Source organism: Phodopus roborovskii, unplaced genomic scaffold, assembly GCF_943737965.1.
Source record: "Phodopus roborovskii unplaced genomic scaffold, PHOROB, whole genome shotgun sequence".
Classification (NCBI taxonomy): domain Eukaryota; kingdom Metazoa; phylum Chordata; class Mammalia; order Rodentia; family Cricetidae; genus Phodopus; species Phodopus roborovskii.
This window is the reverse complement of record NW_026126447.1, coordinates 27,337,672-27,351,787: the sequence shown is the minus strand read 5'-3', so window position 1 is coordinate 27,351,787 and position 14,116 is coordinate 27,337,672. Positions and strand designations below refer to the sequence as shown.

The 14,116-nt window shown below is 39.4% G+C and overlaps 1 protein-coding gene across 2 annotated transcripts in view; it reads right to left on the bottom strand.

Annotated features, from left to right (window-relative positions):
* The window catches only part of Ift74 (intraflagellar transport 74), a 62,613-nt gene extending 56,726 nt beyond the window's left edge, over positions 1 to 5,887 (bottom strand). The window contains exons 1-2 of one of the 2 annotated variants that reach the window (XM_051188180.1): positions 5,724 to 5,887; positions 1,772 to 1,906 (exon numbers count right to left, since the gene is read on the bottom strand). In XM_051188180.1, coding sequence (XP_051044137.1) covers positions 1,772 to 1,891 — 120 coding nt within the window. In that variant the 5' untranslated portion in view covers positions 1,892 to 1,906; positions 5,724 to 5,887. Of the gene's footprint in view, positions 1 to 1,771; positions 1,907 to 4,990; positions 5,065 to 5,723 lie in introns of those variants that run through there. The other variant, XM_051188181.1, reaches the window with a different exon arrangement.
* Between the last annotated feature and the right edge of the window lie 8,229 nt (positions 5,888 to 14,116).

The window sequence follows — 14,116 nt, the reverse complement described above, 5'->3', positions numbered from 1 at the left end:
ACTACACTTATCTTCACTATCTTCACAGTCCCACAGACACAAATGCACATAAGTAAAAGTAAACCTTTAAAACGTTTAAAATGTCCAAATGTTCAATTTGTCCAAATTTTTATTATTACAATAATAAAAATATAATAATCTCTGAAGTTATAATTTTTCTTAGAATGATCACTTTATAAACTTTGTACTTTTTCAAATAAGGTTTCTCTTACTGACTATATTGGCAGCCATTATCTTAACAGTTACTAAATTTTTTTTCTCATTTTCTATGAGAATCAAGATATTTTTACTCATACCATTCACATATTTATATTTGGCTATTATTATGCCTTTTCTCCTTTTTGTTATTAACATTCTGAAAGATTTTGAGCCCAATTTTATAATGCTATTATTCCCCAGTATCTTCCCCCCCAAAAAAATAAACTACATCATGGAATTTACTTGAGCATGAGTTTATAGCTTTAATCTAGAAGAAACTCATACAAATTAGTAAAGTTTGCTTTTTCGTTTTGAAATTCTGAATATTGGACTGTGATGGGAGATGCCATTATGTATATATGTTTCTCATACTGGTTAATGAATAAAGCACTATTGGCCAATAGGAAAGCAAGGTAGGTGGGACTAGGAGACAAAGAGGAAAGAGGAAGTAGTAAGGAGGAGTGAGGATGGAGAGTCTGGAGAAGGCAGGATCACCAGCAGCCTCTCTCTGGTAAGACCACATGGAAATACATAGAAATGGGCTAATACTTAAGACAGAGCTAGCTAATAAGAAACTAGTACCTGGCCAACAGAATTATATCTAATACAGAGTCTCTGTGTGTTAATTGGGGCTGGTGCGGCGGCGGGACAAGACTGGTGGCGGGAGGAAAAGCCATACTCGTTACAAGACTGGGCAGTGGTGGCTCATGCCTTTAATGCCAGCACTTTCAGGAGGCAGAGGCAGGTGGATCTGATCTACAGAGTGAGTTCCAGGACAGCCAGTACACACACATCTGAATATTAATGTGTGTGGTGGAAGTCAGTAATCATAGCTAGTCCTAAGATGACTGAAGCAAGAAGGTTTTGAGTTCAAGGCTAGCCCAAGCTACATTAGGAAGACTTTGTCTCAATTTTTTACAAGTTATAAATGACAAATCATTTCATTTTTATAGTATTTTCAATTTTGTAAATTCAAATATAAATATTAAAAATATTTAAGTACTTGGTTTTTCTACCATTATTAGAAAGTCTTCAGACTTTATCAAGTTTATGTTAAATAATTATACATATTTTTTCCTCTACCAGTAACTCTCTAAAACACCAAGTCTCTACACTGTTTACAAATCTCATAAATGACAAGGCAGGACAAAAAAAAATTTGCTTTAAGAAGTAATTTATTAGCTTTGGGGCAAGGTCTCAAGAATATTCTACATATTTTTCAACTAATCTGAAAAGCATAATTACTAATAAAATTCTTACAAATGCTTGATTCTGTTTTTAGTCTATTTTATCTCATTTGTTTCTGACTTTAAAACACTGTATACTTCTAACTATTAATAATAGCTTTATTCTTGCCTATACGTACAAGGCCCTGTGTTTGATCCCAGCACCACAAAAAGTAAATTATTATAGCTTCAAAATACATTTATGGTATCACTAAACATAATTCCTTGATAATGGTCTTATTTTTCCAAATTGCATTTTTACATATTTTAAACAATTATTCATATAATTAATAAAGAATAAAAGAACAACAAAGCAAAATCTGCCATTGCACAGATTCCCAACTTACTGCAGTTGCCACTCGAACGTTTCCAGATGGGGGTCTTATTCCAGAAGGAGGCCTTCCTGTTAACCCTATTCCACCCCGAGAAATAGGGCGAGGGCCTGGAGATTTGTGGTTACTGGCCATTGTTCACTTTAACCACTGTTTGGAAACAAAAACATAATTCATTTTTTTTCTTTGAGGTTTCATACTCCAAAATACTAGTAACTCATTACACCCTTCCTTCAAATACTTAATTTATGATGATTTATTTTTCTTGCAAGCTGCCATTCCCAGATACTACTACAAGGCTAAATTTGCTTTAATTTTATTGACATTTTACTTTAATATTCTACTTAGAACTGTGGGATTGAGGCTAGTGAAATGGCTCTTTGGTTGTAAAAGCACTTGTTAAGCAAGCCTGGAGACATGAGTTCCATCCCTGGAACCATCATAAATGTGGAAGAAGGAACTGACGCTACAAACTTGTCCTCTGATTCTCCCACATCCACCACCACACACACACATCATGTAAATAATTAAAACATGTAAGTAAACAAAGAATAAATGAGATCATTTACTACAATATTTCTTCTTCAACTTCCCATCTCAGCAAAGGCAAGGCACTCTAATTCCTTCTTTTTGGTTCTATAATACTTAACCATGTTTTTATCTGTTCCTATTATCACTCTCAGCAAATAATTCGATTTCCTAGTAATCTGAGAAATTTAGAATACAAATTCTATCACTTTTTTGCATACAAAACAAGCTAGGCTGTCCTGTTCTCCAGTATCAACAGTTATCCCTCTCTCATTCATGATTAAACTCTATTCTGATGTGCCCTCTTCAACCCACCATGTGTTACAGTCCACATCTCCCTTGAGATATTCTCTCCACTACTGCAGCAATCTTTACAATTTACTTCTTTCACTCTATTGCCATGTTTAAGCTTTTCCTAACCACAGAAACAAATTTATTTGTCCTGCAAACTCTCCTCTAACCTGCACACAAAGTCCTCCTTATGTAATCAGGCTTTGTAGAGTGGCTGATTTCCACTACCTCCTTGATTTCCATACTCCATTTAAATCCGCTCTGCCAATATTACAGGGATATAAATGTCATCGATGACTGGTATGTGCTCTATGTGAAACCATCACCATGACACTAGCCTACTCTAATTCTCTTTTCAGGCTCCTTCATCCTCTTACTTGACTGTATATGGCAGCATTACACACAATGCCATCCAGTCTCATTTTCTTATGTCCACATTCAGGGTTTTAGCAAACAATGAACTCTGATATACAAAACATCAGGTTTTTATATGCAAAACTTGATTCTTCACTCAGACCCAGTTAATGAAAATCTATCATTTTCCCCACATCTGTCCTTCCTCTTGGTATTACCTCCTACTCACTCAAGTCAGAAACTTGGTCCTTGATTTCTCCTCTTTCTATCACTTACAATGGCCTATTGCTTTAATTCCTTCAGATGCTGAACACATACTTTCCTCTCTATCTTTACAGTCCTGGCAGCCAGTTTTTAGGGCCTCACTAATTCAAGTAGGTTATCCTATCAGCCTCTTCATGAATCTCCTTGCCTAACATATCTTGCATGCTGCATCTCCTCCACTTTCTTAGGCTTACTGGGCTGTTGCATACACTGCCATTTATCCTGCAAAACTCTGCCCAGTACCTTTCACAGTAACTGAAAGAATATGCTTAGGTACTCCTTTCCCTTGAGAACAAGAGCTGGTTCACATCTTTAAACCCCAGCATCTGTCTCAGCAGCAAGCAGAAACTATGTTTTTATTATCTCTTAATCTCCTCCTATACAAAGGCATCCCAATTACCAACGTTTACTGAATTTGGCCTCAGAAAGTAGTTCAGTGGTAGAGAAAATAAAAATACTGTGAGATTAACCAACCTCCAGCACCACCAAGGGAATAAGTAAATAAGTAATAAGTAAGTGTTTGAGGAGATATGTCTATCTTGACTCAAATTTTTTAAAAATGAACTAGGTATGGTGGGCATGCCTGTGATGAGAAGGAGGGAAGGAATTACTATGACTGCAAACAAAACACAGTTAAACTGAAGTGCTTTATTGCATTTCTCTTTTTCTTTACATCACCCTATAATCCTTCATCATACTGTTAACTTCTACAATCTTATACACTTTTGAGTTCCAACGGTAATAATGCATAAATCAGTTCTCTACAAGTGTATCATTCAAAACAGGCACTGATTCTAAATGTTTACTTGTTTACTGAAAATTTCCATTTGGGCATCTATACAATTGCGGTAAATAAGGGTCAGGATAAACAAATAGGCCGAATAGATGTTTATTCAGGGAGAAATAACTTACAACCTAGACAGATGAACACCAGGAAATTCAAACCGATCCTCTCCTGTCCGAGTCACGCCAGAAAGAGAGCGCCTTCCTGGCCCCCTCCGACCTCCTTCCTCAGGTCACCTCCGCCCATCGCTCCACCCCCCCAATGGGCGTGGTCAGTGCTACAGAAGGACTACCTCACTACAATTCCCCTTTTAGTCTAAAGAAAAGATTTAGGCTTAATACAAAACTATATACAAAACAGTGAATAACAAGCGTGCTCTAAGAAAAGGAAAATCGAGAACAAAATGACCTACATATCTAGTCCTAGGGTGAGGGCATAATGGAGTTTACAATAGAGTTGTCCTAAGCTGGAAAACGTAAGTCTAGTACCTAATATATCTAACTAGGAAGAGAGAATAATAGTTGTGATAGTTTAATCTTCAACCTCATCAAGACCTGAGAAGGAAAATAACAATACTAGAGTAGACAGGAAATGCGGATGGACAACTTCCAAAACGGTGCAGCAAGGACAGAAACAGCAAGCCACCTGAACAGTCACCCTAGGTCTCACAGCGACGTTGGTACACCCAGATTTGGCTAAGGCCAAGAGAACTTGACAGACCACAACAACAGCAGGGAAATAGAATGGCTGTCTTACCCTGACTTGGCAAGGTCAAGCAGTCTTCTATATTTGTCTCCTGCAAGCACATAGGACTGCATGTCCAAATCAGTGGTCAAGGTGGGGGCAATTCTATGCCCAACAGGCCATTAGCTGAGGCGAGATTGAACTCCAGCACACCAACTTTAGAATCTTTCTATTCCAAGAAGTGCCCTGCCCCTGCTTGGTATGGTTTTGAACTACACAGAGAGATCAACAGCATTATTATAAATGAAATCAAAAGTTAAATGAAGTACCTTTTTCAAAGACAGGCCCTATAGTCAAAACACTTTGTCAAAAGAAGTAAAAACACCAAGTAATTCCAGCACAATTAGTCACTGTTACTCCAGCTTTCCTGTTAACAAAATGTTAACAATACAAAAAATCTACTGTATTTTTTTTAATACTGCTTTACTGTAGTGGAAAATGTCTAACTTACGTTAGTCCCACTTGTGTTAAGAGAAACAGGAGGAGGGCACAAATATACCCCTATACCAGGGGTGGTTCTACCCCTAATCATGGGGGAGGGCAGTATCCACACAATCTCAGACGCCACAAGGATCAAGGATACAAATTCTATCTCTGATGGTAACCACTGCATAGCCTTGGCACACAATCCCATCGGTTGGGATGTGTTTTCTCTAAAACAAAAGTGTGACCTGACCGCCTGCTTTGCTTTGCAGAGCTGTGAAGTTCAGTTCTTACATGGAACACATCAAGTCTTTCCTTGCTTTTACTACCATTATCCTCCCCAGGCTAAGCACTCTGACTTGGGTTAAGGGAAAAGTTGCTAAGTCCCTTCTCCCCGTAACCGGCTAACAGCCTGCTCCTTTCTGAGGCGCCAGTATCCCTGCCTGTGTTGAAACTTCCCAGGCCAAGCCTCCGTCCCCAAGTTACCGAACAGCCAAGAGCCCACGAATTCGAATTTATTCAGCCGCCACAGAACGATAGCCCACGCAGGGAGAAGGCGCGGAAGCCGAGATTCCTCACCTTGCCGGGGCGAATAGCCCTGGGGACCCCGCAACACGAACCTCTCTCTGGGGAGCCCGGACAAGCAGTACCGCTCCCCTAAACACTGCCTGGGCGCCAGGCCTCAAAGCCCTGCGCGACGCCGCGTATCCCAGCAACGGCCACCGCGCGGAAAACTCCCCTCGTGATTGGCCGGCGCCGTGCCTCCCATCCCGGTACCTAAAACTGGACCTGGGGTGGGGGTCTCGCGAGATTTCAGGGCAGCCTTTCCCTCCTCTGTCTCTCTTTCTCACCCCTTCTTCCTTTCATTCCATGCTTCCCCGAAGGAAGTGATATCCTCAATCTTTCCATTGCCAGAGCTCCTTTTTTACCTAAGTTTGTAAGGAAGGCTGTGTAATTGAGAGTGTCCTTAAGGGATTTGTTTTGGAAGGTCTTGTTTTAGGGCTGCTGGCCTCTAAGTCACGATAGAGCCTGGTGAGACAAGTACTTCTCTTTAGAACGAAACTGTTTGTAGTGGAATTTGCTTTTTGTTTGTTTGTTTGTTTGTTTGTTTGTTTGGGTAACTAAACGTTTGGCAGATTTCTTGCCTTACCCAGGCCAGCTCCCCTACAGGAAATGAGAGTGACTTGCATTGGATGTGCCAGTCTTTCTTATAGCAGGATCTGAGTTTATTGCTTGCTAGCTCTAACCTGATGCACACACCGGAAATATGTATGTAACTCGTAAGGAATGCTTCAGGGGTCTATTTAAGCAACTATATCCAGGTTTTAAGATTGAAGGTTTTTGTTTTTAGCTTTAGATAGGACCTCTATGTAACCCTGCCTTGCCTGTCTTGGAAACTCGTTATGTAGATCGAGCTTAATGTGTTTAGATCCTCCCGCCTCTCCCAAGTGCTGGTGTTAGACTTGCTTCTTAATAAACTTCAATAAATTATTTTTCTGTTTTTCGTTTAAACATAGTTGCTGTGCCTTCCAGTTAACAACTCTGACATATGTAACAGTTAAATGGGCAGGACCGGTGTTCCTGAACCAGTTTTAAAGAGATTAAGTAAATTTGCTTTGAATCGTCTGGGTAATCGGCAGTGTCCCCTGTCCCCATGATGCTTATGTAATGAAAACAATTCAGGAATGCATCTCATTTAATGGCCTCTCAGCTTTCCTAGGGAAGGGAATCTATTTTATTTGACTTTAGTCATTTTCATTTTGTCTTTGATTGCAGTGGTGTGGTACTGGGGATTGAATATAGAGCCCCCTAGATGTTTAGGCAAGCTCTGTACCACTGGGATACAGTCACAGTCCAAGATTTTGCTGTTTCTTTATAGGGACTTACTTAGGTTATATCAAGTAACTGAATACTTCAAGTGTGTGTATGTGTCAAGTTTTCTGTCTGAGGATCTCAGCTTCTTAAACTGTAAATCATGAACCCTTGTGGGGTGTGACTGAATGTGGGGGTTCCTGCCAAATGTACAGTAGTAAAATAAAAATTGTGAACACACACTGAGCAGTAAAGAACAAATGTTAATGAATCGGAGGTGTTTGTGACAACACTCACCCATGTTGCATCTCATGACTTCACTAAAGCTTTGGTTCTGAAGCACACGTGCACTCTGCACTTCCAATACCATCACAGTATACTGCCAGTGCTACCTGAAACACCTTGGCTCAGATTCAAGACTATTGCATGCTATGAACTGCAGCCTTTTCAGTATATAGCTTTCTACTCTTATTAAAATATAACTGAACTTTTGAGGTATGAAAGTAACAGGAAATAGCTTTGCATTTCAAGAGAATCCAACATATATCATTTCCTTGAGCAGTTATTTTGAAAGTTGGTCTTTCATTTAATTCCATTCACTATTACTGTAATACGAATTAGACATGATTAATCACTGAATACACCAGCACACTGGCTAACTTTAAAAAGTTTGTTTCATTGTTTGGGGGGGGGGGAGTATTTTGGAACCTGAAATTGTTTCCATTTTCTTTTATTTAAAACTATAACAGATCATTCCAATATAATGCTATTTAATATGTAAACTGGATTATCATACATATGGTATGACTATTTTTTAAAAATTAAGTCAAAGAGAAAAAACAGTGTCTTAATTATAGAAAATAAAAGCTCAGTATTTTTGTATCATTATTCCTTAGTATGTAAGTATCAAATTGGTATATCATTGAATTTTATTGCACTAGAATGATTGCTTTTAAAGAACTTTAATTTGATGACTTGAGTTGAAAAAAAAAAAAAAAAGCCAAATGAATTTGGGCTTGAATTAGGACAGAATTTCTAGGAGAGCCCTGAACAAATTTCTACCATTTTGTATAATGTGTTTATGCAAAGTGTAATTCTCAGCATTGGTGATTATAAAATCAAAATACTGGTCCACTCTGAAAAACACTAAGTTTGGTTCCCAGCACCCTTACCCAGTGGCTCACAACTCTACTCCAGGGTATCCACCTCCCTCTTCTGACTTCCACTGACCCTGCACTCATGTGCATATAAACACACAGACACACACATATATACTTAATTTAAAAGAAAGCAAATCTTAGTTACTAGTTTGAGCAGTACGTGTTACAGGAAAATTAAGTAAGATAATGCTGGGATCCCTGCAAGTTCTTCTGCTGGCATGGAAACTCTCTGTATGTCAGTTGGGCTTGACTTAGTCAAGATGGATCAAACTTCTAGAGAGTCTGATGCCAGGCAGATCACTGTAATGTGATATTTAATGTAATGCATATTTAAACACAGTACAATTTGAAAAAGTTTACATGCAACAATCATTTCCAATCCCAGGTGCACAATAAAGCTTACTGAATGACTACATAGAAACTCTTTCATTTATTACATGTTAGCATGAAGATAGGATCTACAGCTTAAAGGCCCAGGATCTGGTGTGGTCTCTGACTGAGATAGCATAGAGGTCAGCAGGACTGTATGGTACTCACTGAGACTTTTTTTTTCACATCACACACCCACTTTTCTTTAGTAAGTGGGGCCCACAAGCTTTCAACCATTTGATGAATCAGCTCTTTCTTTCTTCTTGTTTTGTTTTGTTTTTCTGACAGGGTTTCTCTGTATTACTTTGGAGCCTATCCTGGAAATACCTCTGTAGACCAGGCTGGCCTCGAATTCACAGAGATCCACCTGCCTCTGCCTCCTGAGAGCTGGGATTAAAGGTGTGTGCCACCAAAGCTCGGATTTGAATTTCTTAATTTTAGCTCAAACAATGTGTTATTATTATATTTTAATATCAAAGAAAATAAATGAAGACTGTGATTAGTTTCCACAATTGTTAAATGAATTCAGCAATTATGTGGACAATGTTTCCAAAGCATAAGAAAAGATATGGTTCCCTCATTGTTGAGCAAGGGATAAAAAGCTGTCAGCTGGAAAGTGTCTCTGTTCTTTCTGAGCACCACAAGCCTGAAAACAGCCATTATCTGATGTACCGCCATGTAAGAAAACGTACTGAATTGTATTTGCTTTGAAAGCTCTGTGATGTTCTGCATCACCGGCAAGTACAACACAATTTATGAGCTGTAGAGTTCCCTGCTTACATTACTCCACATCATACAAAACGGTAGTTTCCAGGCCGGGTCCTGCGCTAAGTGACTGCATTTTATAAGACAGCAATTTGTCTTTGTTCTTGGCTTTTCCTCCCTCCCATGCCACCAGAGCAGTCAAGCCAGAGTCTTTGTACTGAAAATATTAACCGGAGAAGACGAAACTCACAATGCAGAAAAAAGCCTGGAGCCTGCCAGCTCAGCTGGATAGATTGGTGTCACATACCCCTGTCCTTTAGAGAATCATTCACAAACTAAAGTTTGCTCTTTAAGTCAGACATACTTTGTCCCAGACATTTGTCCCAGAATGTTTTCCAAACTTACTGACTTTTTACAAAAACTGTTTATAGCCACTCGATATTTTCCATAACTCCTACTTTCCGTTCCCTTCAGACATGAAAGGGGTTAGGAATATAGTTTAGTATGAGCTTAACATGCTCACACAAACCCTGGATTCAATTCCTAGAATGATAAACAAAAAAGTCAACACACCTATAGACATGAAGTATATCAGCATCTATCATGTTCCCATGAACCACAGAATAACTATGAATGTGTCCCAATACATTTGAAGATAACAGTGTCATACAGCAATGCCAAAACATCAGACATTCCTGAATCACTTAGGCGTCGTGAGCATTTACACTATGTGGCTGCAATCCATATAATTTTTCACATATTTAATGTTTTTCTCAGTTTGTGGCAGCAAAAAGAGCAGAGGCCATAGTTCCCTACATTCTATTACCACAATTTTATACTTATATACACACACCAAATATCACTACTAATTGTTAAGATTCCTTGTTTTCAGTTTGGTAAAATTTGTTTCAAGTTACCCACCTTGACCCCTACTGATCTCGACTTTATTTCATCTTTCATGTTAGTTTTTTTTAATAATGAATTTAGGCTGTTGTTGGTTTTAAGACAAGATCTCTCTATGCAGTTCTGACTGTCCTGGAACTCCCTATGTAAACCAATCTGGCCTTAAACTCCGAAATTCAACTGCCTCTGCCTTCTGAGTCCTAAGATTAAAAGTGTACACCATCAAGTCCAGCTGAATTTGGGCTTTTAAAACAAAAGCCCAAACACTGAAAGCATGAAAGCATCATACTGAGAACAAAAACTATATGTAATTTTATGTCTATTTTTATTAATTTAGGGCTTTTGTTTTGAAACAAGGTTTCTTTGTGTGGTCTGGTTGTCCTGAAATTTGCTGTGTAGACCAGGCTGGCCTCAAACTCAAGAGATCCAGCTGTTTCTGCTTCTCAAGTACTAGGACTAAAAATGTACACCACCAAGCCAGGTGCAGTGGCCCCTACCTTTAACCCCAGCACTTAGGAGGCAGAGTCAGGCAGATCTCTGAGAGTTTGAGGCTAGCCTGGTCTACAAAGCGAGTTTGGGAAAAAGAAAAAAGGAGTATGTCACCAAGCCTGGATTTCTATTGTTTTTTTTTTTTTTTTTTTTTTTTTTTTGAGACAGGGCCTCACTATGTAGACCAGGCTGGTCACAAACTCAGAGATTCATCTGCTTCTGCCTCTGCCTCCTGAGTAGCGGGATAAAGGTGTGTGACACCACACCCTGCCCTGCCCTGCCTTGCCCTGGTCATTACCCTGCTTCCTTTATTGCTATATCTGAAGATCAAACTCAGGGTCTCATAAATTTAATGAAAATACTACTACTGAGCTATATATACCACTAGCCCAGTTTGTATAAACCTAGATGGCTATAATGACTGTCCTACTATCCTATCTATTGCCTTTAAAAAGAACTATTGATATTGTGGAGATTTCTCCTACATGCCCTCAGGCATGAAAGTTTATGAAAGTGGACAGTTAGAAGAAATCCCTAGTTTTTAAACATTTGAGTCCTTAACATAAAATGTTATAATTAGAAAAAAAAAGCCCCAAGAATTCATTCTTACTGTACACAGGATTTAAGTTCAGTCAACTGTTATGTTCTTGATATGTGACTTTAAAATTGTTGTTGTTAACTAAACAATTAAATCAATGAAAACTACCACACACCCCCATGCTATTGAAACATTAACTAGCAGAGCTATTTTAAGCCCAAGAGTTCTAACAGTTTGGGTTCCATCTAGGAACCATGAGGGGAAAACTTGCATCACATGTTCTAGGAGCAAGATGCAAGACTAAGAACATGTACATGACTATTTGAAGTGTAAAGTCCCAGAGGAAGCTTTGGCCATTTTTTTTTTTTTTTATGTTCTATAAAGTTCTATTTATTGGGGCTGGAGAGATGGCCCGGCTCTTGCTCTGGCTGCTTTTCCAGATGACTCACATCTGATTCCAAGAACCTACATGGTGGCTCACAACTATAACTATAACTCCAGTGCCAGGATATCTGACATCCTCCTCTGACACATATATACAGGCAAAATATTCATATGAAAGCATAAAAATAATTTAAAACTTAAAAGATTCACTTGTTTTTATGTGTATGAGTGTCTACACATATTTATATGTATCAAGTGCATACAGTGCCTGGAGAGAGCAGAAGAGGGCATCCGATCTCTAGACCCAGAGTTATAGATGGTTGTCAGCCATGATACGGGGGCTTGGGCCTGAGCCCAGGTCCTCTGGAAGCCAGTGCTTTTAACCACTGAGCCTGTTTCCTGATTTTGATTAGTTAAGTTAAAATATCTGGGTACTGTTGAGTTGGGCTTCAGAGCTTGGGTCATCTTAGCCTAATAGCCACTTTGGGGTTTCGTTCTTTGGTTTTCCAAATTCTTTATCTGTGAGATGGAGATTATATTCTCTACTCTGCAGGATTACTGTGAGGACTAAATGAGAAACTACTATATATATATATATATATATATATATATATATATATATATGTATATATGCCACTGAGTACTGCAAACTCTGGAATACAGAAAGAGAGATACACAAGAAGGACTAGGGAGGGACTTAGAGATTTGCAGTCTTTTGGTTTAGGGTGAGTGGAGAGACACTTTCTGGATCTCCAGACAAAAAGGAAGATCAGCTGGTTGCTTCTCAGTTTCTCTGATCTAGCAGGTTCTCACACCAACATCTGACTCCTTTGTTGGTATATAGAACAATAGAGACTTAGTTAAAACCTACATGACCTGAACAAGGGGGAGCTCATGGACCCCCAGACTGATAGCTGGTAAACAAGACCCTGACTGTGGGTCCCAGTTAGAAGGCCTGGACAGACTAAGGGACCTCTGACAGTGAAACCAGAATGTGTCCCTGGTGCACCAAAGAACTTTGGGAGCACATTCCCCATGGAGGAATACTCCCTTAGCCTAGAGGAAGTGGGGAGGGCCTAGGCCCTACTCCAAATAACTTGACAGATTTTGATGATCCCTCCTGGAAGGCATCACCCTCCCTGTGCAGTGGGGGGGGGATGGGGTGAGAAGGGGTAGGGGAGCATAGGAGAGAGGGAGAGGGAACTGGAATCAATATGTAAAATAAGAAAAAATAATAAAAATAAAAAAAAACAACCTATATTTGGTGACCATGTCTGAGCCAGAAGGAACAGAAATCCCGACAGGCTGCCATCTGAGCAGCCAAGGTGATGACTGCTGGACCTGGGAGCTTCAGGGTGGCCACTAAGCAGACAGAAAACATCTATTATATAGAAAGCAGTAAATCTGATGGTTAAGATTGAGGATCAAACTCAGAGTCTCATCTACCTCAGGGTCTCAGGGGTGGTACACTGCCATAATGACAACACTCGGGGGCTGACACAGGAAGCTTGCTATTAAGTTTGAGGCAGCCAAGACTATCAAGAGACTGGTCATGGTCAATAAGACAAACTGAGTTGTTGAAATGTCTCAGTGGGTAAAGGTGCTTGCCACCCCACCAAGCTTGAGGACCTGAGTTAGATCCTCAGGACCCACATGGTAGAATAAGAACTACTTCTTGCAAGTTGTTTTTTGATCCCTATATGTGTGTTTGGTGCCTGCACATACACAAACACACACACACACACACACACACACACACACACACTCACACACGAGAGTGAGAGAGAATACATATAATAAAAATTAAAAGAAAAAAAACTAACAGCAACTATAAAAAAGATTGAAAAAAATGAAATTTCCTGAAGAAAATTCAGTCATGTAGAAATGATGGCTATACAAATGTTACACCATGGACACTAAATTGGCAATGAATAAAATTATATTGACCAAAAAGGAGTTAGGATGGCCTAGAAGATAAACTGGTGTTGAACTGTGACAGAAAAAAGAATACAGTTTTGGTGTGTGGTGGTAGTGGTGGTGGTGGCGTGTGTTTCCAAGATAGGTTTTCTTTGTTACAGTCTGGCTGTCCCAGAACTTGCTCTGTAGACCAGGCTGACCTTGACCTCACAGAGATCTGCCTGCCTCTGCCTCCTGATGGAAAGGTGTGTGCCACCACCAACTGGCTTCTGTGTTTTCTTTTTTTAAATGTTGTTTTTTAAGGTTTATTTATTCTGCCTGTATGCATGCCTGCAGGCCAGAAGAGAGCACCAGATCTCATTATAGATGGTTTTGAGCCACCATGTGATTGCTGGTAATTGAACTCAAGACCTCAGGAAGATAGGAACTTCTCCTGTAGTCAGAATGGCCTAGAATTCACTATATAGGCCACATTCCTATGTCATGATTTTCCTATAAGCATTCCCTGGGATTACGGGTTGTGTGTTTGTTTTAGAAACACAGAAATATCACCTTCAACACTGAGGTTTGTTCAGGGAAAAAATGAGAAATTCAACATGGCTGGGGCAGACACATGCCTAAGGGAAATGACTTTAGTAAAATAAATTAGGGAGCAGAATGCTATTGGGGTTACTGAAGAAAGGAAATAATACTTA